General features: G+C 56.9%; 10 protein-coding genes across 10 annotated transcripts; all 10 read right to left on the reverse strand.

The window, feature by feature from the left end:
• Positions 1-75: 75 nt before the first annotated feature.
• On the reverse strand, positions 76-1,764 carry DQ04_00611100 (hypothetical protein; the record flags this gene model as incomplete). Its single annotated transcript, XM_009309372.1, has 1 exon — positions 76-1,764. One exon carries the CDS (start codon positions 1,762-1,764, stop codon positions 76-78), a length of 1,689 nt encoding a protein of 562 aa, XP_009307647.1.
• A 291-nt stretch (positions 1,765-2,055) lies between these two features.
• DQ04_00611110 (putative retrotransposon hot spot (RHS) protein) lies at positions 2,056-3,222 on the reverse strand (the record flags this gene model as incomplete). Its single annotated transcript, XM_009309373.1, has 1 exon — positions 2,056-3,222. One exon carries the CDS (start codon positions 3,220-3,222, stop codon positions 2,056-2,058), a length of 1,167 nt encoding a protein of 388 aa, XP_009307648.1.
• A 1,248-nt stretch (positions 3,223-4,470) lies between these two features.
• On the reverse strand, positions 4,471-7,341 carry DQ04_00611120 (hypothetical protein; the record flags this gene model as incomplete). The annotated part of the gene is made up of 1 exon (XM_009309374.1): positions 4,471-7,341. The coding sequence occupies one exon, from the start codon at positions 7,339-7,341 to the stop codon at positions 4,471-4,473; it is 2,871 nt and encodes a 956-aa protein (XP_009307649.1).
• Positions 7,342-7,748: 407 nt separating this feature from the next.
• On the reverse strand, positions 7,749-10,469 carry DQ04_00611130 (hypothetical protein; the record flags this gene model as incomplete). The annotated part of the gene is made up of 1 exon (XM_009309375.1): positions 7,749-10,469. One exon carries the CDS (start codon positions 10,467-10,469, stop codon positions 7,749-7,751), a length of 2,721 nt encoding a protein of 906 aa, XP_009307650.1.
• An 893-nt stretch (positions 10,470-11,362) lies between these two features.
• DQ04_00611140 (putative OSM3-like kinesin) lies at positions 11,363-12,769 on the reverse strand (the record flags this gene model as incomplete). Its single annotated transcript, XM_009309376.1, has 1 exon — positions 11,363-12,769. One exon carries the CDS (start codon positions 12,767-12,769, stop codon positions 11,363-11,365), a length of 1,407 nt encoding a protein of 468 aa, XP_009307651.1.
• Positions 12,770-13,560: 791 nt separating this feature from the next.
• Positions 13,561-15,201, reverse strand: DQ04_00611150 (hypothetical protein; the record flags this gene model as incomplete). Its single annotated transcript, XM_009309377.1, has 1 exon — positions 13,561-15,201. One exon carries the CDS (start codon positions 15,199-15,201, stop codon positions 13,561-13,563), a length of 1,641 nt encoding a protein of 546 aa, XP_009307652.1.
• A 394-nt stretch (positions 15,202-15,595) lies between these two features.
• Positions 15,596-16,954, reverse strand: DQ04_00611160 (hypothetical protein; the record flags this gene model as incomplete). Its single annotated transcript, XM_009309378.1, has 1 exon — positions 15,596-16,954. One exon carries the CDS (start codon positions 16,952-16,954, stop codon positions 15,596-15,598), a length of 1,359 nt encoding a protein of 452 aa, XP_009307653.1.
• A 209-nt stretch (positions 16,955-17,163) lies between these two features.
• Positions 17,164-19,005, reverse strand: DQ04_00611170 (putative diphthamide synthesis protein; the record flags this gene model as incomplete). Its single annotated transcript, XM_009309379.1, has 1 exon — positions 17,164-19,005. The coding sequence occupies one exon, from the start codon at positions 19,003-19,005 to the stop codon at positions 17,164-17,166; it is 1,842 nt and encodes a 613-aa protein (XP_009307654.1).
• A 337-nt stretch (positions 19,006-19,342) lies between these two features.
• On the reverse strand, positions 19,343-20,854 carry DQ04_00611180 (GTPase protein; the record flags this gene model as incomplete). Its single annotated transcript, XM_009309380.1, has 1 exon — positions 19,343-20,854. The coding sequence occupies one exon, from the start codon at positions 20,852-20,854 to the stop codon at positions 19,343-19,345; it is 1,512 nt and encodes a 503-aa protein (XP_009307655.1).
• A 669-nt stretch (positions 20,855-21,523) lies between these two features.
• Positions 21,524-23,767, reverse strand: DQ04_00611190 (heat shock protein; the record flags this gene model as incomplete). Its single annotated transcript, XM_009309381.1, has 1 exon — positions 21,524-23,767. The coding sequence occupies one exon, from the start codon at positions 23,765-23,767 to the stop codon at positions 21,524-21,526; it is 2,244 nt and encodes a 747-aa protein (XP_009307656.1).
• Between the last annotated feature and the right edge of the window lie 461 nt (positions 23,768-24,228).

The following is a 24,228-nucleotide window of genomic DNA, read 5'->3' on the forward strand; positions in this document are numbered from 1 at the left end:
AAAAAAAAAAACAGAGAAAAAGGGTCCGAAGAAAAATGATGGTAATGATAAGGAGAATAAAGCACGAAGCGGCAGTTAATACTCCTTCAAGAGATGTAGCATCATGAGACAGAATTCATCGTAGTGAAGCCTGCCACGAGTCCTGTAAGCGTAGGTTTTCAGCATGGCTTCGGACCGCTCCTCAATAGCCTTCTCATGCATCACCTTCTTCTGAGCGTCGTGGCGGCGGACTAATGTCTGAAGTGGAGTGAGCTGAGCAGGCGCCGCCAAAGTCTCCTTTTCTTCCATAGCCGTTTCATTCGACTCTCGCATCGGAGTGACCCCTGGTATGGAATCAGTAGCAGTAATACAAGGAGCAGCAGCAGCAGCAGCAGCGATGCCGCGGAACACGCCGGTGCCCACCGCCTGACGGCTCTCCGTCACCTGAAGCAGCGTGCCGTCTCTGTCCTCATACAGCCCCAAGGGGTCCATCTGGCCCAGCACAGTGGCGATACCTCGCTTAGTGATGAAACCGTCCTGTTTTGCGTCCAGCATACTGAATAAGGCCTGAGCTTGTTTCTCGTTGATGGTACCGCGGTCCGTCAAGAAGTTTTTAAGGAACTCCGGTTGAAACTCCAGGGGCGCAGGCCGGTGAGGAGGGACAGAGCACTGTGGCTCTTGTTGTTGTTGCGGCTCCCCGTGTTCAGAAGTCGGAACGCTCAGACAACGCCCACCACCAGGAGAGAAGAAGGTCATATTTTGTGGCGTCGGCGTGCCGGGGCGAATATCCGCCTCTGCAACCGTCTTTTCTACTTCATCTGATTGTTTGGCGCATATGCTAACTGCAGAAGGTCCAAGAGGTGCGGCCGCTGTCGTACGACGCGGCGGGTTTGGGTCGCTGTGCGGGGACGGCGACGCCTCCTCCTGAATGGCACAAGCGGCACGTTTCTCTGCTGCTTCCGCCGCCGCTACAGCTGCAGCGGCAGCTGCTGCCGCTGCAACTGCCATTGAGCCAGCCGCATCGTCCTGCAGCCGCGCGTTCATCAACTGCTGATGCTTCAGTTCGCGTTGAATGCGTAGGCATGTATTGAGGGCTTTTTCCAGTGTCTCCATCGCCTCCGTACGAGGGATGGTCGCGCTGCTTCTCGCAGCCCATCGACAGAACGCCTCCTCCGCCTCATTAAGGTCATTTTGGTACTCCATAACGGCGTTGCGGCCAACTTCAGGAAATGCAATGGACAGGAGGTAATTCTCCAGCGCAGAGACTGTGCGCAGCACATACATATCCCAGAACAGTGCAATATTGCGATACACCGAGTTGTCCATTGCCCGCTTTGCGCCGTCGGGCGGCACCTCCAAGTTGACTGTGAACGTTGTGGACATCTCCACGAAGCACCTGTTCGGATTAACCGAGATCGCCGTGACGGTGACGCACGTGCTGGCGCCGAGCAGCAGCCGCGTCCCCTCCGCGCCAAAGGGGGAGCGGCGGGCCTCCTCCCTGGAGCACGGCACATACTCCATGCGGACGGTGGTTCTGTGCGGCCCCGGCTCCACAGCCACGAGCCGCTCGCGCAGGATTGTCTCTTCGAACGTCGGCAGTGCAAGCGTGACGCGACGCACGGCACCGATGGCGGTGGGCTCTAGCGCGTTCTCGAGCAGGCAGCACGTCACAAGGCCATCGACGCCGAACGCCTTGATACAAGTGATGTCTTTGAACGCATTGACGGCGGCATACGGCGGGACGCCAATAACAGTCGATGCGTGGCACTCTGATGTCACCACCATGACGGTCTTGGCTATGTATTAATCTCCGGATTCTTGCACATGAACGCACGACCCCATACATACCGCACCGAAAGAAAAAAAAAAAGGAGGGGAAGGATGAAATAAACCGACACTAAAGAGCCAACGAGAATTATGGAGAAGTGTGGATGTGCCAAGTTTGCGCCAATCGCGCAGTAGGAGTCGCGCTAGCTAAAAACAAAAACGAATGCCTTCAACAGTTATTGCTTGGCTATCCCCGACGATGTAACGTGTGACAATCAATCCCCTCTCCGATACCAAACGAGCCCCCCGTTAGACACTTCCCACGAGCATACTTACGGGTGACGCACGCGCACACACGCAGCGGAGATTGTCTAAGATTGCTAGGGTCTCCCCACGCTGCAGGGCTGACACCGCCCGCACGTACCACAACACGAGCAGCAGCGAGGCCCCCACGCCACTGACATTCTGCATCGGTAAGGGGCTGCTCGAGGAGTCTCCCCACTTCTCGTGCACTTTTTCTGATGCGTCCTTTGCGCCATCAGTGGCAACAGTGAGAATGAGGCGGCGGCACGCCCAGCGGAAGCTTCGCCACATCACATAGGCTGCACCTGCACATATGCACATGCTCTCCTTCACCGGATCCACAGAGAGAATCAGCTCTTCTTTAGTCCCTTCCCAGCGCACGAAGTGAATAATGACAGGAATTGTATGCAAAAGGTTGATACCCCAGTTCGAGATAAGTTGCATCGTGATCAGAACATTCACATCAGCGCGACGCAGAATATCAAGGCTGCTTTTACTGATGTTCGTCGAGCCGGAGCCTGTGGCTGCTGCTGTTGCCGCTGCCATCACCAAAGGCGTCGTCGTCACGGCAGCCAGAGAGAGTGTGCATGACAGCAGCTGGGAGCTCAGCACGTAGCTGACCATTCCCCGCGTCAGGAAGAGTGGAACGCACAGGCCAGCCATGGTGCTCGCCAGCAGCGTGAGGAATATCGCGAGCGAGTCCCATGCGATCCACCCAATTGGCCCAAAGGAGTACCCAAAGGCGAAGCACGACGTGAAAAGGCAGGCGAGACGTCCCACCGGAAGCATCATTTCCCGTGGCACGAGGAACAGCACCACAGATGGCACCAAAGTGAGGGCCACCGGCACCGCAATAGGGACCTTCGGGAAGGCGAAGAAGACGGCCCCGCCGACGGCTGCTGTCAGCATCCCCAACGCCGACAGCGAGTAGACGCGGACAAGGTGACTGCGTGCGGCAGCGTACCGGCTGACATCGCCAAGCGGCTCTGTCCGCGCCTTGATCTTCTCCACCACACCCTCGACGGTGTCCACCGCCGCCTTGGGCAGGACCTTGCTGAACAGCCCAAAGCGGTAGCACAACGCGACTCCGTAGCCGCCCACCACCAGCCACGAGGCGCTGCGCAACATTCTCAGCGCCCGCTCCGCCGCGATCACATCGTTCGAAAATCCCATTATGCAAATGAATGCAATAACACACACAAAAAAAGATGATCCAATGTATGAATGGCAATACGCACTCTCTTTGTTCTTCCTCCCCCAGATCGACTAAGCACCTGGGACAGGTGGCGCCCCCCCCCAACGGTGGCACACGCCGGGGGGAGAGAAGTCCAAATCAAGCAAAAGAAAAAAAGAAGAAGGAGAGGGCGCAAGATGAAGCCGCAAGGAAACAAAATAAGCCGTGCACAGTTGCCATCAAACAACGACAGCCGTGACGCCCCAACGCAGGAACACTTGAAAATGAGATACATATCGAGACCTTTGTCCCCCTCGGCAGAGCACACGCTGCGGGAACACGACAGCCCCCCATCCCTTTTTTTTTTGTCTTCCGCACGCCCGAGACGCTTTCCGTTTTCGCTTGCGTACGTGTGTGGATGCATGCACCCCCACCACCAAAGGATCGGCAGTAGAAGAGTGGTATAACGAAGATGAATGCTAAAGGAAAAATGTGCCCTTCCCCCATTTTTTCTTTGTTTGTTTTTTAAATTCAGCCTCAGTTCTTTTCTCTGATTTTTTTTTCTTTTTTTCTTCTTCCTTTCGTGGGGTTTCTCGGTTGCTTCCTTCCTTCCTCCGTGCAACAAACCAATAACAACAAAAGAACTATTTTGTTTTTTTCTTTTCTTTTGATACGTGTGTGTGTGTTCGCGTGTATTCTTCACATCCCCGTATAGCACCCGTCTTGTGAGAATGCGGGTATTTGCATGCAAAGACGAAGAGCCCCCCCCCTCCATAGCAGCACTTGACTGAATGATACAATGATCGCACGGTTGCATCGCGGATGCCTCTGCCCGCACCACTCACCCACCCAGCATGAATAGACAATGAGAGAAAGAGGGGGAAGGGGAGGGGCGTAAACAAGACGAAAGGAAAAAAAATTGATATTATTGCGCGCCACACTTCCCTGCTCCAACCCTCGTGCGCACATGGAGAGAGTAAATAAACAGAAACTCACGCCAATCAGTGCGCCGTCGTGGTAGCAACAATATAAGTCGTCGTGGCCGCGGCTGTGGAAAGAGACAGATTGCCCATATGGCGAGTTGACTTGGCAGAGGGTAAAGGTGTGGTGGTGGTGGTGGTGGTGGCCGTTTGATGCCGCACGAGACACGAGAGGCGTTCCTCTCACTCCCGCATGCCACATTCTCAGGTGATTCACCCACACATCGGTGCTCCTGACGCTGCCAAGCCCGCACTCCTAAAGTATTGCTAGGCACTTCGGCGAGTGGAAGTGCTACCGTTGTTCGGCTGTCCCATCTCGGTGTCGGCGAGTTTTATCATCTTTTCAAACGCCGCGCTGGATATGTAGTCGTCAAGCGTACGCAATATGGGCTGAACGAGCGCCTTGCTTTCTGCACCCTTGCTCCTGCTGCTCTTCGTTGCAGCAACCGCAGAGCCTTTCCTAGACGGTTCCCCATTGTGGTCCTTCACCTCCCACTTCCCTTGATCGCGGGTGGTCTCGCCCATCAGGTACATCTCACTCAGCACAGGCGGCACGCGCGAGGCGATGCTGAGCAGCATATTCCCAATAAGCAGAGTAAGGGAGGTGAGCGATGAGCCTTCTTTGTGGGAGACAGGGTATGTTGAGCCTGGATGAATGGAGTTGTAGCGCATGAGCTGCACTGCCGCCGGTGGCAAAAGTCCCACGACAGTCACATACTTGGCTGGGATAGCCGAGGAGCTACCAGCACCTCGAGGTAGAGACTCGTAAGAATGAATGGGTTTGTCACCAGGCATGCGGCCGTCGTCGCGCTGGCGCGAGAAGTACACAATGCTTTCGAGCGGGACCAAGTCCACTTCTCCAATACGGCACGCGTAATCTTGCAGAAGCTGCCTTTGTTCTAGCACTGAGAGAATGTACAACACACGCCTGGTGTATCCATATCGCGTCACAACGGACGTGGACTTCAGAGACGATTTATTATCTTCCATCAACTGCGGCAAGGAACGCGCTGGTGACATATCTGCAGGTTGGATGACATACTGTAAATGGAGGTACAGTAGAGGGGATCGCCGTTGCCCTGGCGGCGTTTTGAGTATGCGCTCCGGGAGTTTGATCTCATCCAGTCGAAGGAAACCGAATCCTTTGTTGGTGTCGATGGCAAAGTCTCGCGACATGAGGAAGCCTCCATGGGAGCAGGACGTCGGGTCAGCCTGAAACCACAGCGCATCGAAGATGGCGCCCCACACGTCCTCATCCTCGCCGCTTATCTTAGCCGCACTCTCCATAGTCTTGATCTCCTTGTCCAGGCGGAAGGCAACCGGTATATCGAGATTGCGTGTTGAGACGACGCCGTTGTTCACGGCCGGCTTTCCGTGCTGCGCCCGGCGCCTCACTGCCCCGTCGGCGACGAGGCTGAGAAAACACCGCAGGACGCCGATGAGCTCCGCCACATGAGACTGCGCTGCACCGACGTTGGAGTTGTATTCTGAAAGAAGGACAGTCAGGCTACTCGCGATGTCGTCCATACCGGCAAGAACAACGTCCGCAGGCCATCGCCCTTCGACGACCTGCAGGCACGTGTAGCGCAGTGCGAGGCACATCCAGCGGCGGTAGATCGTCTCGCGGACGGTGCTAGTGCCGTCGACGCCCTTCCCCGAGGTCGAAAGTCGCAGGAGTGTCATGAGCGCCTCGCACAACTCCTCCACATGACGTGGCAGCTGACCATAGGAATTGACGTTCGAGCTGGAGAGAGATCGATCACGTGGAGGCGAGATGTTCAACGCCGATCGTGACTCCAACGCGAGCGGTTTCGAGGACGCCGTCGCCCCTTGTGTGCGGTCGGCTAGTTGTTGCACCATCACTTCGTGACTGGCGCCACAGCGGAACTCGATCCAGCCATCGTAGTCCATGAGGAATTCAGCCGCCACCGCGATCTGCGTGTGGAGCATGTCGATATCTTCCAAGAGACATTTATACACCGCCATCGCGGCCATACGACTCTTCGCGTACTGCTCGCGTGTTACTCCCACCGTGGCACCGCTCTCTTGACGCTCGTGAATCTTCTGGAGGAGTTTCGTGATGCTGTCACGCTCCTTCCGCAGCGCCCGCACGACGGTATCTGAGAGAAGGCGAACATCTTCCATATCCGCCTCTCGTACGGCAAGGGAGAGGGAGCTTGGTTTGGAGCTGCCGCTGGTGAGAGATCCCTCACGCGAGTACACAAGGGATGGTTCACGGCCCCGCGATGCGTAGTGCACGTGCATGGCGTGGTTGAGCAGCATAAGGGTGTGCTGGGACTGGTTGTAGTATTCCTGGTAGCTGTACTTCTCCTCCGGTGTTAGGAAGGAGCTCGTCGCGGCGGTGATGGCAGACGCTGGCAACTGTTCGCGAAACGTGTAAGTGCTGGACCGCATCCGTCGCCGTTCCGCCTCAATAACGGCATTTCGGTCCTTCTCCAGCCTGCTCACCGCCTCCACAAATGTTGTGCGGCGCATGGCCTCCTCCATCTCAGCTTCGGTCGGCATGCCGCCTTCTCTCAGGACGTACTCGAGCTGCTCCGCTGCCTCCTTCAGTGCACAGAGCGAGTGGGAGGCAACCCAGCGTGTGTACCATCGCACCACTGACACTTCCCTCGACACATCGGCGAAGCATGCATCATTTCCAACAACATCAATAAACATCTGCATCGGGTCCTCACTTGGCGGTTTTCCTTCTTCCTTACTCCTCTTTCCACGAGTTGACGGGAAGGAGGAGGCAGGCTTCTTAATCTCGCTTTGGGTCTTTTCTTTGTCCCGCAGGTGATACTCCAGCTCCTGCACCTGCTCCCGCATGACTTCAACGACGCCCTCCAGGTTGTAGGGGATAGGAGCCTGATACGATGAGGGTGCCTCCTCACAGATAATAAAAGGGTAGCTTGGGAATTTAAGGGTGCGCAGCGCCTTCGCGTCCACCGTGCGGTAGGCCGGCTCGGCAGGCGGCTTCACATGCGCCGTTCCGTCGTGGTCCTCGTGGGAGTTGCGTAGTTCTTGCCGCAGCACCGACACGACTTGCATTTCATCTGCTACGCACTGTGGCGTCAGGGACGGAAGGGCGACATCGCCCGCACTGACCACTACCACTGCATTGGACGTCGCCATGGTGATATTGAAACAAAAAGAATGCACAAAAAAAAAAAGGACCGTCAATAGAGGTGACTTACTACTCCCTTTTCGTTCGTTTTATTTTCCGTTTCCTCGCCCTTTTATTTTTGTTTGCTTTCCCCTTGTTTTCCTTCTTCTGTCTGTCGGCTGTGGTTTCCTCAAGGGTTCACCAAATAAAACACGACGGCAAGAAAGAGCGAGAGGGAAGAGTAGCAGCGTGCCCGAGAAGGTGTTCACAGATCTCAATTCCCCTCAACACAACAACAACGACGCCGCCATCTCGTGCATCTAATCGGCACAGGATAGCATTATATCTTTCTTTTTTTCTCTCCTTTCCCTTTCCTTCCTGGACCCTCCTCCCGCCATTCTCTCTTTTTTTTTGGGGGGGGGTTTTGCTTGTGCGATCACTGGAAGGGCTTCCCACCAGCACCCCTCCTGCCTCTGCCGCCACCCCTCCCACCGCGGTGGTTCCCACCTCGACCGCCCTTCCGTTCAGCAGCAAAGTTTCCACTCATCGGGCGACACGGCCCAGAGGCGGGCGACCGCTGAATGTACGCGTCATCTAGCACACCCACATTCTCTGCGGCCAGCACTGTGGTACGGTTATGACCCACGAACGGAGACAGCTGCACGGCTGGCTGAAAAGATTGCTGCAGCTGCTGTTGCTGTTGTTGTTGTTTTTGCAGGACGGGCCCTGGCGACGGCAACACTCCACCACCACCACCACCACTAGGAAATGGAAGGATCCCTTCCGATGGTAAGGGAGACTGCTGGTGAAAGTGATGCGGCTGGGCAATGTGCACCCGGAGTGGGTGTTGTTGCAATTTCTGCTTTTGATACTGTTGTTGTTGTTTTTGTTGGTGTGGTGGTGGAGTTTTTGGATAGGGCTGTTGTGGGTTTTGTGGCTTCTGCTGAGGCTTTTGACCTCCCCGCTTCGGGTTGCTGTCGCTGTTGTTGACCTCTGGAGGTGGTCGCTTTGCCAGGGAAGACTGCGGCTGCGGCTGCGGCTTCGGCTGCGGTGGCGGGGGCTCTCGTGCGGCGTTCTTCACGTCGTTGTCAATCATTTCAAGGAACGACTGAACACGCTTCTGATCCTGCACCGAGAGCTGCGGCATTTCAGGTGCCGCCTCCAAAAGAGCCTCGCTTCGGCGGGGAACGATGCTTGGCCCAGCGTGCAGCAGCTCCGTGAGTTTACCCATCACCCCTCGGAGAGGCGAGGACGACTGCCCTCCTGCCGCATCCCGCCGGAGGCTTTGCTGGTACAGCTCTGTGAACGTCTCGGAGGCCGCTGCGGCCGTTCCCTCGTCCCTGTCTTCCGCTGCCGCCAGAATGCAACGACGCCCAGCGTCGTATACCGCTTCCCAATAAGTTCCACTCTCCTTCTGTTCCTCCCCCACGCGCTTCTTTGCAGCAGCAGCAGCAGCAGAAGCCATAGCCGCCGACTGCGGTTGCTGTGCTGCCCTCACCAAGGATGCCACACGGAAAAAACTGTCCCAAAAGTTGCAGTCCTCGAAAAGTGGTGTGCGTGGGTGCAGTTTCAAGGCCTCCTGCACAGGAGACTGCGACCGAAGTCTCTTCAGGAAATCCTCCACCCCCGGCTCAGCAGGAGACGGGATGACTGAACGCACTGCTGCTGGCAGCGGGTGCTTCGCGTAGGCCTCCCCCCACGACGACTCGGCGTACAAGCTGCGCCGCCAGCACTCCATCAGCTTCGCCACCTCCGGTAGCCTGAAGCACACCCGCAGCGAACTCCCCTCTTCATCAATGTTGCACAACTCAAATTCCATCTCTCTGGACGGTGATGCCGAAGCGGCCTCAGCGAGTACAGGGCGGAGAAACAGCGCCCGCCACGGACAGGCGTCGTGGTGGCCAGAACAGCCGCTCTGCTCACTCAGAAGGATGGTGTAGCGGAAGCACTTGTGCTGGGACTCGAGCTTCTTGGTAGTGGTGCTCTCTTCATCTTCTGCAACTTGATGCGTGGGTGCCTCCTCGTGGTCTCCCATCGTCTCTGTCGTCACATCTCCCCCCTGCGCCTGCGCCTTGCTCTCCTCGTCATTAGTGCCCTCTGCCTCAGGGTGCTGCACCGGGATCGGTGGGCGTGGCTCCTCATTCACATCTTTTTCGTCCACCTGCTGCTGCTGCTGCTGATGATGATGATGATGTGCGGCTGTCTCCTCAACAATCAGGCGGGGTCTCTCGCCACAGAAGTGGCAGGAGGCATCTGCACATAGTCGTTGCCATGCGTTGTCCACCCCAGCAGCATCAGATGTGCCGCACGGCGTGGCCTCTGCAATTACATAGCCGTAGAGTGACATAACCAGAGTAACAGGAGGCACGAGATCAATGCTATCGTCGCTGCTTCCATCGATGTTGTTGCCACCATCACTATGACTGTGGCCTTCGTCCGACTGCCGTGCTCTCTTCAGCGCAAATATAACCCGCAACAGGCCCAGTGGTGTGCTACTCGTCAAACCGCCAAACGAATGTGTCACTTTTCCACGCATCCACTTAACTGTGGGAGGAAGCACCGTGTCACGAAAAAATGATGGTGCTGCTCCCCTAGGTAACAGCAGTTTCGATGAGGGAGCTGTACCACTGAGTGCGGCCACGTTGCGACCAGCCGTATCCGCCGTTTTACTGTCTACTATCAGTACTGCTGAGCAACGGTGACGAATGAGTGCGGAGTCCACCAAAGAAAGCCGCGGTGCCTTGAAGATGTGCCGCACAACATCCCCCATGCGCCACCAGCAGGAGGACGAGTGAAGGCCCACCTGCAGCTGCGCAATGATGCTAGAACGATCTGCGTCAAAATGCACCGCAGCGGGTGGTATATCCGCGTCTGCGCTGCTGCTCGGCGTTGGGCAGAGGGGCCTTGCTCGCATTAGCTCCAGTAACTGCAGACGGTCCTGCTCCAAGAGAAGCTTCGAGGCGCGGCAGCACCGGGTGTGAACCTCGAGCGCAGCCGTGCCCGCACTAGAAGGGGCCGCCACCGTGATTTTCCCCGGCGCAATGTTCATCGCTGACATCAACACAACCGTTTCTTCGTCGCCCGCCAGGAAGGCACGCGCCACCGCGTCGCGGTTCCACGCACGGAAGCACGCGAAGACGTCTTCTGTGATGATCATGAGGGCAGAAGCGGTGCAACGGCTGACCCTTCACGCATGCACCCCTCCTTCTGTCTCTCTCCCTTTCTATATCCAATGAATAGGGCATAACAATGGGGGAGAAACCACATGAGAGAAGCAGCAAAAGCTGTAAACAAACAGGTGTGCACGCCGACAAGCATGCACACATCTCTGCACATCATGGAAGACTGCATCACGCGAGAGGCAACAGCGCCTCCATTTGTGGAGAGAACAACAGTAAATCCGGGAAGCACACACACACACACACACCGGAAGTAGTTGTTCTACCTATTTCTAATCATTCAGTCACGCCATACCACTCTTTTTTTTTTTCCTTTCTTTAACTTTGCTCTTTCAGGTATTCATTCGTTTCACAGTCGGCCGCCACTGCCGGCACGAGACGCGGATGCGCGTCCCCCCCGGGTTCGGGTGTCGGCAGCGCAGTGGAAAAATGGGGGGAGGGAAGATGGCGTGAAAGATGATACATTATGTAGTACAGCTGCTGTATAAAAGAGAAGGTATTCCCGAGAGAGAGAATAAAAAAAAGCCAACAAGGACGGAAAAAGGGGGGAAGAAAAGGCGCCTCATCATCGCTAAAAGGCGGACAAGTCGCATCGAGTTCACTATCAGCTACACAGATTTCAATAGGTCCCTTTCTTTTTTTCTTTTTTTTCTTTTTTGTCTCTGGTTGGGAAGAGGTGTTTGGTGGGGTATGCTCGATTCGCCCGTCTACATGATTTTTTTTTTTCCTTTCCTGCCTTCCTTCGGTTTTTTTGTGTTTCTGCTTAAGAAAAAGGCCCCTTCCGATTTTACGTTTGACGCTTCTGTTTTGTGTTCTTTGTTCTTAAATATTTTGGTTGTATTCCTCGCATTGCGCCGCTGTTCTTACCCCCTTACTGCGGGCTGCTGCTCTTGGAGTCGCGGCGGCTCGCCACCTCGCGGTTACGCGACGACTCCGTCTTCATCAAAGCGACGGCCGGCAGCGACGACTCCGACCCGCGGCGTTGGCTGCGCGCCGCGGAGCCGTCCTCCTCGCGGCGGTGTTCCAAGTCTGCCCGCACCGCCGCCTCGCGGTTGCGCTGGCTCGACGTCGGCTTCGACGCCACCAGAGGTGGTTTCACCGCGGCTCCGCTATGCACAGAGTCGGCACCGCGTGAACGTGCGGGGGAGATGCCGACGCTGGCGGCCTCCTCCTTTTCACGCCGCTCCTGCTCCGTGGCGGCATCGCGGTTGCGCTGCGACTCAGTGCGCTTCAGCGCCACCAGTGGGGGCTTCGACGGGATCGATGCGCGGCGCGAAGAGACGCCGGATGCGGCGCCGTTGGAGTTCTCAGTGTCGTTGCGCTGGTACGTGCCGCCCCCGTTGCAACCGTTGGTCTTGTTGCCGTTCTCTGCTGCCGCGACAACTGTCTTCGCCTCCTCCTGGCGCATATTGATCAGCATCTTCTCTGTCGGGCCGCCCTCCACGCCGTAGTGCTCCACGTTCAACTGACCAAGCAGAATCTGCGCGTTTGTTGTGAGAGCGGCGTTTCCGGTGTTGAGCTGCTGGCACAGACGCACATCGCGCGTGTTGGCGATCTCCGCGCGGCGGATGGATGCCTCGAGTTCATGGATCTCCTTCTCGCTCTTGTGCTTCGCATCCAGCAGGCTCACTTGCAGCTTGGACTTCTCTTGGCGCAGCTTCTTGATCTTCGCCACAAGCTCTCCCTTCGTCGACTTCGCCTCGTCCGTGTAGTTCATCGTCTCCTTCGTTTCGCGATCGATCTCGTCCTCCTTCGGCTTCATGGCTCGGCTGTTGGCTGTCACCTCCTCGTGCTCGACGCGGGGGCCGTTACGGATCTCCTTCGCCCGCTTAGCCGTGCGCTCCTTCAGCACGTTGATCTTGCGCAGCTCCTCCGCCCGCTCCGACTGCAAGTCGGCGATGTACGCCGCGACCTCGTCCTCAGAGTGGCGCTTGTCGGCCTCCGCGACGCGGTTGATCTCCTCCGGAAGCTCCTTCTCCACGTACTCGGCGGCGTGGTTGGCAAAGTCCTCGAAGCGCTGCACGCGCGCAGCCACGCGGTACATGGCGGACGCACCCTCATGCGCCTCGATCTGCACGAGCTTCGCGTCACCCTCGTCCTTGTGGTGCTGGATATCACGCATCAGTCGCACGCGCTCCTCCTTCAGCTCCTCCAGCTGCGGCAGCTCGGTTTCACCGGTTTCGCCCATGACGGAGTCCAGGCGCGCTTGCAACGCGGCGTTGCGGACGTTGATCTGCGACTGCAGCTCTTCGAGGCGGAAGGCGGGGTCACTCGACATGCTGGTCGGGGTTGCGGTTAGTTACGGGGTATGATCCTTGTGAAAAAGCGTTGGTAGTATCTACACACAGACACACAATGCAGAAGAGGGGGGGGGGGGGAAANGGGGGGGGGGGGGTAAAGAAAAAAGGCAGTAGCAGGGAAGGGGGTCAAAGAACTCACAGAGTGCTTCACGAGATGCACCGTACTCACACAGTTGAATGGTGCATCTCTGTGAGTGAGGAGAAAGAGGGACAGCTTGGCGGCTGGCAGCAGACGGGGACAAGAAGGGACCGCAGAGGAGCAGCAGCAGCACAGGCCCCGCGCGACACGATACTGTTAAGAAGTGGCTTTCATATCTTCTTTGTTAATTATTTTGCTTGCTTTGAAGTGAGACAAAATTGGCCATTTTCATATCTTTCTGGGAAATAAAAAAATATAGTCGGTTCCACATTATTCGCCCGCTTTTGTTTGTGTGTTTTTTTTGTTTTTGATTGCGTTGCTCTCCTCTGCGAACTCACCATCGCTTCCGCAGAAGCGCCTGCTCAACTGTANTTTTTTGTTTTTGATTGCGTTGCTCTCCTCTGCGAACTCACCATCGCTTCCGCAGAAGCGCCTGCTCAACTGTACAATGCAGATGTGAGAATCAAGAAATCAGGCCATCGAGTGCGTTTCAGCAGTCAATACTTCGCAGCACATTACTTTGACCGTGCGCCCTCCTCCCTCCAAGCGTGCCAATGTGTGTGCGTGAGCCCGTCTCACTCGTCCTCCTCCTTGATTACACGCCAGAATACAAATGTGCCTGTGCAGGCGCTACAGGTGTGACGGTGCCGCACCCACGGCAGCAAAGGCCTTCGCGGCGGCATGTGTCACCGCGTGCGCGAAGGCATCCCGCTCCAATCGCTGCTGCTGCTGCTGCTGCGACGGCGGCAGCACTGACACCTTAGTGGGGACGTGCAGATCATTCATGAGCGCCGCGAGAAACGCCGCCGTGCCCGCCTCCTCGCCGCCAACATAGCGCAGGTTTGGCAGGCGGCGATCGTCCATCAGGGGGCCGCGTCGACAGGTAAGCGACGCCCCTGCCGCCTCGCGAATGTGGGCATGGCGGCTGGAGCGTTGCTCCGCCCGCTCGACCGATATGAACAACAACTGCGGGAACACCGTCAGCTCGTAGTCGGTGGTGTGAGGATTGTCGCCCAGTGCAATGGCTGTCGCGGCGTTCACTACGCCGCGCAGAGACGGTGCGCGAGCGACGTTCGGCCCACAACCAGAAACATCCTGCCGCGACGGGTCTTCCTCCTGCGGCCACAGTTCTCGCCCCATGAGGTAGCGAATGACGGTGGACTTGCAGACGCCCAGCTTGGAGAAGACAACGCTGTTCGGCTGGGGAATTGCCGTCACACCGAAGCGGGCGAAAGCCTTGATGTGCAGATCGAAGCAGCTCGAGAAGAGACGGAGCGGGATGCCAACCACAATAACCTGCGCCACACCGGCCCTTGCGGACGCCGCCTGTTCGTTGCTGCTTCCACCGTCCATATCCCACGGCTCGGTGCCGAGTAGCCGAAGCATCGAGTCCACGAAGCTGCATGAGGCAGTCGTGTCGTCACCAATGACGCGCAGCATTTGCGCCTTCAGCCGCCGTGCCTCCTCATCTTCCACTGCTGCTGCGTTGTGATACAATGGCAGACTGTGCGAGTCGGCTAGCTCAACGCGAATAATGCCCAGCGCTCGCAGCAGCCGCCGCCGTTGCCACAAGTAGTCACGTTTCCACGCGGCCACCTCCGCTGGCGTCACTGCGCCACGACCATGCTTCGTGTACTGTGCGTCTAGGAAGGCAAACATCAGTCGCCACATCTTTTTGTAGCGCGCCGACATGCCGTCGAACGCTGCAACAACCGCCGGCTCCCCGCACAGCGCCTTCTCCACCAGATCGACGAAGATGCGTCCCACGCGCTCCAGCAGCGCTTCACAGACATCGAGTGTGAAGCATGTACCCTTCACACACGCCACCTGCGCGGTGGCTCTCCTGCCGTCAGGCCCAACCCTCGCCACGACGGTGTGGTGCAACTGCAGCCCGTAGCGGTGCGACAGCTCGACCGCCTCGCCAGTGGCGCAGTGCGTCGACTCGGCGTAGTCGCGCACAATCTCCACGCCGTCCGCTGTGCAGCGATAGAGCACTGCGCCAGTGTAAAGGCTCAGTAGCAGCTCTCCACATCTGCCACGGCCGGCCGCGTCCCTCAAGATCGGCTTCAGCGGGGTATACAACTGGCCCAGGACACGTTTGTCAGCGGTAGTGACGACGCAAACGTTACCGCCGTTAAGCAACCAGCGGCGGATAGCGTCCAGACACGGACTCTGCTCCAGCGAGAGGTACTGCCCATGCGCCTTGTGTGGGGTCGAAATGAGCGTCCCATCAAGATCCGCCAGCAACCATGCACCGCTCAGCTGCATCATCCCCTACTCTATCTTCTCTCTCGCGCAGTGTATCAAATAGGCTTTGGCTCGTTCCTCTCCTCGCTCTGTTGCAAAAAAAAAAAAAAANAACAACAAAAACAAACAAAAAAACAAGCAATGACAACAGAAGACGCAGCGGAACGTTCTCAATCGTCGATAGCCCCCCAAAAGCAATGCGTAGCCGAAAAAAGAAAGCCTATCAAACAAAACAACAATCTACGAGCAAATAATAATAATAATAATACAAAAAACTCATCCATAGTTCTGGATCTTAGCCAGACAGCACCAGAGGGAAAGCCACAAGAAGCGGACAAGGCAAAAGAGGAATTGAGAAAGGGATACACAACAACAACAAAAAATGTGCATACTGGCCGGCAATATGGCTTTGGGGCAATCACTGGTGGTAGTGGTGCAGCCCCAGCAGTTTCTGCAGCTCCTTGTACGCAGGGTACGCCGTTTTGCGGCGCCACAGAATACTATCTGTCAAAATATTCTTCCGTTCTCTTTCTTCTTGCGTGCTCATCTCCGAGAGGGCGATGCGCACCCGTCCCAACACAAACCGCCGCATTAGTTCCGCATGCTCCCGTTTGCTCTCATTGCTAATCATACGCCGCGCCGCCGTCTCCTCGGCGATGGAATTAGCAAACGATGCCAACACGACGATAATGCCGCTGTCCTTATTTTGGTTCGCAAGATAACTAGCCAGACCGGGAAGCGTGTCAAAAGTTGTGCGAATGGGGACTGTAATCAGCGGGTTATCGCCCACTGGTAGTTCGAGTGGGTTGTGGAGCGAACTGCTGCCCTTAAATCCTTTCAAAGGGTATTGCAACTCCACCGTTGAACGTTTGTGCGCTGGATCTTCTCTGAAACGTCCCGAGTCGTCGTTGGTCTGGATATTGTCCTTGTCTGACGATGTGCTGGCTTCACTCTCGCAGTCTACGCAATCAAAGTCGATAAATCCCGTCTCTTGCTGCATGGTGCGGCTGGCCTGCTGCGCGGCGGCGTCACGGAAGCCCTTCCACAACCCACCCCGCGCCTCGGAGGGGCGCCAAACCGGGTTTGTGGTGCTGCTGCTTCCACCGACAGTGACAGAAGAGAAGTCCTTACCTTCTAAAGGATTGCCGTTCCACTCGACTCTATGTCCAGCAACCATGGGGGCGAATCGAACATTTGTACCACGTCGCGGTGTCAATGCCTTTATCTGAGCCGTACCCTCCAACTCGCCTGAGACACTCTCGGTTTGAACCGCAACGTCAGTGCGGTGTTGAACGTGCAGCGGTTTCTTAAGTGGCCCCGAGCGTGCGCAGGTGGCCCTGTGTCGCGGCCAGTCTGCGATCTGGCAGTCTCTGTCGCAGTAAACAGCGAGGCCGCAGGGACACTGCCGCAGTGTGTACGACTTGCGGGAGCAGTAGTAGCACGAAAGCAATGGCATGTGGCGGCCCTTGCGCCCATGCCAACACACCTGCCTGTGTACAGACCAGTGAACCCACTGGCACTCGGTGCTGCAGTATGTCGCCTGGCCGCACGGGCACGCACACAAATCCAGTGCATCTACGCCGCAGTTTGTACATATGTTGGACACAGGCGGTTCCTCTGAGGTCGAGCTCTCGCCGAAACGGGTGCGGCTCGTCGGGAACACATGCATTGTTGAAGTCGTTGGCGCCACAAGGATCGATTCGCCCTCTTCCCCTAGACGCCTCGTCGTCTCGGACCCCGACATCGACATGTTCAGTAGTCTGAATAGCACGTCCATGGCATGGGCACAGTAGTCAATGGGCTTCGGCAAGGAAGAACAAGGGAAGACGAGAGAGAAGTCTTCCTTAGATTAAAAAGAGAGGGCTCCCCCAGCAGGTGAAAGCCAGGCGACTACACACACGCACACAAACACACCAGCCTACACATCACATACACTTAAGAGGAGTCACTCCACTTTACTCGAAAAAGGAGAAGCTACAACGGTCATCATTCCTCTGGTTTCTGTTGCTGCTGCTCACGTTCGGTGGCGTAGCCGCGGGCAATACCGTGGTGCCCCTGTAGTATCTCCGCCTGCACCGGCGTCTGTCCCGTTTTCGGGTCAAGCCCCACAAAAGTGCGTTCGTGGAGGCGAATCAACGCCCCATTAGCGCCTTGTGTGGTAAGAGTTCCTGCAGATGCGCGGATTAATGCGGCCCCACTCCCGCCCTCTTGTGGCAGCGCGACAGTGGCTGTCTTCTCCTTGGCGCGATCGCTCTCGATCGCCTGCATGGCCTCGCGCAGTGGCGGAAGCACGCAGTCAAATGTCGTGCTGTACACAGCCCGGTGACCGTAGAGTGGAGAATCGCCGTCTTCCGTTCTTAGCGCGAGCAATACTTCCACAGGAGAGACGATCGGCTTGGAAAAACCATCGTCCTTGCCAGGGAAGTAACCCTCACGGCTGTTGGGACACGCAATGGCCACAAAGCAGTCGACAGTATCCACAAAGTTTGCGATCTTGTACTGATTAAGGTGGCCAATATAGATTATGTACGCCCGCTTGCCGTACGCGCGGAGCAGTTTGTGGAGCAGCATCGTCGTCTCGTAGTATCCCTCAATGGCCAGAGAGGCCACTACAATCCCAACAGCAGCGCTGGAGCGGATGAGCTCCACATTGTACGCGCGCTGACGCGCGCGTTTATTTAGTGCCACCTGCACGACAGCAAAACCGCTGGTGCTGTGGGAGAAGTACGCCTCCAGCGCCGCATCCGTCGCAGCGTTATTCCCAAGAGCACTAGCTTGAGTGGTGAGACGTGCCTCACTGCTGCGCCCAAATGACTCGTCAAGGATTGTCAGCGCGGCAGGGCCATCAGTATCACACACGGCCTCGCGCAACGCCTCAGGGCGGTGGAAAAGGTTGTACTGGTGCACATTCAGAAGATGCAGCGGCAACGACGCGTTGGACGGGCCAACAAATAGGAAGTGCTGCAGCGTTGTGTGATCAGCACAGGAGAAGTTGGCGCCATTGATCACCCATGAGGAGTCTGTGTTGGGTGAGGGCGTGGCCTGTTGTGCCATACCCGTTGTGGTAAGGGACTCAAAGCCGCACCATTCGACGGCCACCTCGTCGGGTCCATTTACCCCTGCTGCTGTATCCTTCTCGTCCCGCCAGCGTTGCGCCGCGGCGATGATGAGACTGCGCGAGCGGTGACTCCCAACAACAACCAATACGATGCGTGCGCCCACGTGTTTCCCCTCCAACGAACTGTGCAGCCCCTTCAAACGCTCTTGCAGGATCGTTACTGCACGCACCACGGCGTGCACCGAAAGCGCCTGCTCGTCTGAGTGGCCCACGAAGGCTGCGAAATGAAAGTCGTCCTGAACGTAAAACACGGGTATGCGTGTCGACCGGCTCATGCACGCATCCCCAAAGTGAATGATGCAGTCGCCATGGTAATGCTGTGCAGTGATTTCGTCAGGGCAGCACGAACCGAAGGTGTTGTCAGCCACCACAAAGAGATGAATGCTCGTGTCACCTTCTTTTACCACGGCTTGCTCCCCACCCTCTCTGCTTTTGGCGTCCGCCACGGCGTTTATACAGCGCGCATCGGCAGTTAGAATTTGCTTCAGCGCCTGCGTCACGGCAACAGCGTCCTCCAGCAGATCATCAGGGAATTGCAGCGCGACGCGGCGGAATGGTGCTGTCTCCGACGTTGTGGAAGACGAAGCGGCAGCTCCGCGCATGATGAATGCCGCCACGTCGTCCAGCTTGTAGTGCCTGCGTACAGAACGACCCGCATTGTGGCGTCGCTGCACCGTTACTGCTGGAGCGATGGGGGAGTCGTGGAACATGGCGCGCCCAGTCGATTCCACCTTTCCCTAGCCTTAACTCTACTTGGGCGCTCATTTGTTCCCAATGGGATGGAGACAAACGAGAGAAGAAGGGGAAGAGAAGGAGGAGGAGGAGGAAGGGGGGGAAGAGAACGCAGTGCTCCTTCAACTTGTGTTGGCTCGTAATGATGTTTCGCCACTAACACCACATCAAGCAGCGCTGATCCTTTTAAATCTTCTGTTTTTAAACGGCTTGATGATCATATCCCTCTCTTTTCCTTTTTTGTGTTATCAATCAAAGGCGGAAGAATGTATGCAGCAGCTACTGTTGCTTGAGCAGGGCCCAGGAAAGGTGCAGCTACAGCTCCACGTCACTGTCCTCGCCACCGTGGAAGCCGCGCCGCCGCCCCTTCCCCTCTACCCCGCCCCACGACAGGTGAAACGTCGGCAGCGCGTCCCACTGCAGCCCCGCCGCGAGAGACGCCACCACCCGCGGGCCCCCATACACTCCGTCAGCGTCAGCTGTCGCATCCTCTTCCGCCGTTGTTGTCAGCACCCCACGGTCAAACAGGTCTGAAGTGGGTGGCAGCGTGTAGTATGCAATGCGGCCGTCGTTCCAGTCCTGCAGAATCATGCGGGCAGTGCCCTCCTCGTCGACGGTGCCACCGTGGCGTAGTCGGCCCCGCCGCTGTCCCACAAGGCGGATGAAGGCCAAGGTGTCGTTGGGGTCAAAGGAGCCAATGTTGTAGAAGAGCGCCAGGGGGTGGACCCCAGCCGCCAGAAGTTGCTTTCCGACTGCGTCGTCCGTGTCGAGCTGCGTGCATCGCTGCAGAAGTCGCTGCACTGGGGTAAAGGGATTCGCCAGGTCGCTAACCTTCACGGCGTTGCGCAGCACCACGTCGCCGTTGTCCTCGCCAGGCGACACGACGCCGGGGCAGTCCATCACGCGGATGTCAGAGCGCAACTCCACCTCTGTATTTCCCGTCGTGAAGCCTGGCATGTTACCTACGCCAACAACGTGTTTACGTTTGAGGGCGTTGATTACGGAGCTTTTACCAACATTTGGATAACCAATGACCCCCACCACGATGGCCTTGCGTGCGCCTGTTTCTTCGTTCAGCGCAAGTGCGCGAAGACGACGGAACATGTTTGCGATGTAGCCGTGGCCCATTGCCCCTTTGGCTGTGGCTGCAAACGGAATGCACGCAACACCTTCGTGGGCCTCAAAGAAGTGCACCCACGAGTCAATCACCTCCTTTGACGGGAGTAAGTCCACTTTGTTGAGCACCACCACCATTTTCTTCCGGTCGTCGCCGTACTGGGAGCGGATGGCACGCTCCAGCTGTGTGAGCCGGCATCCGAGTGGGTCGCGTGCGTCCACGACCTGCAGAAGCACGTCGCTGTTCTCCACGACCTTCTGAAACTCCTTATAAAAGCGACGCAGTGACTTGTCCATGCCACGCCGGTCCACATCCTCGTGCAGGCGATCCATATCGTCTGCTTCTTCCATCCACTGCTGCGGCGCCTCGTAGTGGTGAGCCTTCTCCGCGCACTGGATGGCGAGTGTCATCATGGCACGCCGCTCCGCTGCGAGCCGCTCCTCTTCGTTTTGGTGTGGCTCGTCAGAAGCACCGAGGGATTTTGAGACTATGGAAGGGAGGTTAGACGTCCCGCGCAGAGCGGGAATGCTCAAGACGCTGCGGTTGCGATTCTGCGCCGTCCGCGTTAAGTTCTGGGCGGCCTTCTTGAGGTTCGGCACACCGGGGTCCTTTGTCAACTTCTTGCGCTGCTCAGGTGGGCGGTTGCGGCCACTGCCACTGCCGCCGCCACCGCCACCGCCCTTCCCCTGTTTCTTGGAGTGCCCGCCCATTCCGCTCCACCCGCACCCGCATACAGAGAAAGAGAGAGAGAGGAGAGAAACAAGAGGGAAAGAAGCAGCAGGAAGAGGAAAAACGCGCACACGAACAAAAAATAACAATAATAATAATAATAATAATAATAATAACACTGTGCATATCGCTTGAGAGGGCAGTGTATAACGGGGGAACCAGTGCGTTTTCTTTCTGTGCTGGAAGGGGAGCGAGACTTCATGAACAACGCGGACATTCCTCCTTTAGCTTAACGTCGTGCGTGCAACACCGCCATGATCGAAACGAATTGCTGGTGGTGCTGACATTGGCACGCCTGCTTGTGCAATGTCTCCTGCCGACTCATTCCAGAACTTTTGTTTTCCTTGCTAGCTTTGTTGTTGTTGTTGTTGTTGTTGTTGTTTGCCTCCGTGACCTATTTGTATCCAACTCGACGTTATGTGATGATGATGATGATGATGATAAATAATAGTAGTAGTGATAATAATAATAGGTGTAATACTTAACTTTGGCGCTTCACCTCTGAAGAGCGCATGTGGGAGAGTCTGCGTGTGTGCCGTCATCGTTTTTTATTTCTTTCGTCGTTGCTGTTACGAACAAACGGTGGGAAAGCCCCCCCCCACAAAAAAAAAATTCGACAGACACACTCGGAGCCGTGCAGGGCCTCTTCCCTACTTGTCTGCCGTCGGCTCCTCAACATTTTCCACCATGCGTGACATGATGTTGTTGAGGCGCGCAACGATCGAGCGCGGGTCCTCCAGCAGCCCGGCGGAGATAACAGCGTTGTCAAACAGCTGCTCCACCAGCAGCCCGGCCGTCTCCACCTCCTCCGACTTGGGCGAGATGGACAGCGTGTACAGCTTCCGCACAATCGGATGCTTCGGGTTGATGTGCAGATTGTACTTTGGCGGGGCGCCGACCATCTGCCCTGTCACGCGGTAAATCTTCCGCAGTTGCGCTGACTCGTGGTCGGCGATGACGGCAGGGCTGTCGCGCAGGCGTGTTGTGGGCCTCACGACGCCCACGCGGCCGACCAGCCGCTTTGCAATGAAGTCGCTGAGCCCCTTCACCTGCGCCTCCGTCAGCTGCTTCTCCACCTTCACGTCTGTCTTGTCGCCCTCAAGTTTCTTCTTGTGCTGCACGCTGCCGTCAAGGGTGGCGTCGAACATCTCAATATTTTGCAGCTTATGCTTCGCGTACGTATCGAGGTGCTGCATCACAAAGTCGTCGATTGGCTCAGTGCAGATAAGCACCTCGAGATCGTGATCTTTGTACTGCTCGTAGTACGGCGACTCCAGTGCCATCTCTCGTGTGGGGGCGTTGATGTAGTAAATGTGCGTCTGATTCGCCAGCATGCGGTCGCGGTACTCGTCGAGGGAGACGAACGGGTAGTCAATGTCTGACTTTGTCGTCTCGAAGCGCAGGAGCTTAGCCAGCTCCATCTTGTGCACCTGATCTGTGCATACGCCCTCCTTCAGGAACGGCCCGTACTCCTTGATGAAGCGCTCGTACTTCTGCCGGTCCTGCTTCGCCTCCTCCTCGAGCCAACGGATGATGCGCTTCGTGAGCACAGTCGACAGGCGCCGCATCATACTCCCGTCCTGTGTGTGCTCGCGCGACACATTGAGTGGAATGGACTCAGAGTCCACCGCGCCCTTTATGAAGCGCAGCCACTCCGGCAGCAGGCCCTTGGCCTTGGACTGAATGAGCACACGGCGACTGTAGAGGTTGACACCGTTCTCCATGCGGCCGCCACCGTACTTCTCCGTGTGGGACTGTGGTACATACAGCAGCGCACGGATCGACAGCGGGGCGTCAACGGAGTAGTGCAGGCGGAACATGGGGCTGTCGTACGCACCGGAGATAAACTTGTAGAAATCGATATGCTCCTCGTTCGTGATGGCGTTCTTCTCCTTCATCCAAAGTGCCTCCACCGTGTTCACCTTTCCACCGTTGAGCATAATCTCATACGACACGAAGTTGCTGTACTTCTTCAGCACGCGCTCGCAGACCTGCGGGGTGCAGAAAGAGAGTTCTGTGTCTTTGATGTCGAGAACAATCTTCGTGCCCTTGTCAACACCCTCGCACTCCGCGATTGAGAAGGAGCCGGTGCCGTCCGACTCCCACAGGTAGCCCTTGCTGCCATTCTTTGCGCTGCGACTGTACACCTTGACGTTCTTTGCCACCATGAAGGCGGCGTAGAAGCCAACGCCGAACTGGCCAATAATTTTCTCCGCCGCCTGGCCGGCAGCTCCGGTGGTCTGCAGCTCGTGCACAAAGGCCTTGGAGCCTGATCCGGCAATGGTGCCGAGGTTCTCCGCGAGCTCTTCCTTCGTCATGCCGATGCCAGTGTCGCGAATGACAAAGCGGCTCTTGCTCTGGTTGCACGAAATGGCAATCAGCGGGGCTTCGTCGTCCGACTCGCGCGGGTACTCCTCCGGCTTGCTCACCTCCAGCAGGTGGCGCTTCTCCAGCGCATCACTCGCGTTCGACACGAGCTCGCGAATGAACACCTCCTTCTCGGTGTACAGGCTACAGGCCACAATGTCGAGCAGCTGCCGCGTCTCCGTCCTGAAACCCATTTCCTCCACCGCTCCAACGACCCGCTCAGCGTCGTCGTTGGCCTTCGCCCCCGCTGTTGAGTCCTTCGCGGAGGAGGCGTCATCCCGCGCAGTGGACACTGGGTCGATGACGACATCTTCGTCGGTGATGTCTGCCGGCTTCGACGACTCTGCTGCGGCTGTCTCGCCCTTCGTGGTGGAACAGAAACGCATGGAAGTGGCCAGAGCCGCAACGTGGCTGCGGCTGGGGGCGGCGGCGAGGGCGTTGAAGGCCACAGCAACCGCCAGGCGGCTTGAAGGCGTGCTACGAGAGAATGCCTCCCGCGCTACTCGTTGACTGACACGGCGCATCATCAACTTCCTTTATGGATTTTTTTGGGGGTATTACCGGAAGCTCGGTGTTCTTTTTTTTTATTATTTCCTTCAAGTGGTGTTTGAGCGTGGATTAGTGACCTGAGAGAGAGAGAGTGGAAAGAGACAACGGGGGTGGCGAGGGGCCCAGCGTGAGTGCCACAGAGAAACTTGATTCAAAGGGGCAGTGTGGTACGTTGAATGTGGAGGATTGTAGGGACGGATGGAAGGATGGGTGGTGGTGGTGAGTGGGGAGCTCAACAAGAAATATACCAGCACAGTTTTTTTTTCCACACATCACTTCTTTTCTCCCTTCCATTACTCCTTGGGCTGCAAGCAACGCAAAACGAAAAAAAAAAAGAGAACACCCCCAACACACTTTATCGCGATGGCGCGGAGGGCCTGATAATCGGGAATTGAAGCGGTGGTGGCAATTTAGGAAATGCTAGCGGCGGCTGTGGAGG

The sequence above is a fragment of the Trypanosoma grayi genome (genome assembly GCF_000691245.1).
Source record: "Trypanosoma grayi strain ANR4 Tgr_61_V1, whole genome shotgun sequence".
In the NCBI taxonomy this organism is placed as follows: domain Eukaryota; phylum Euglenozoa; class Kinetoplastea; order Trypanosomatida; family Trypanosomatidae; genus Trypanosoma; species Trypanosoma grayi.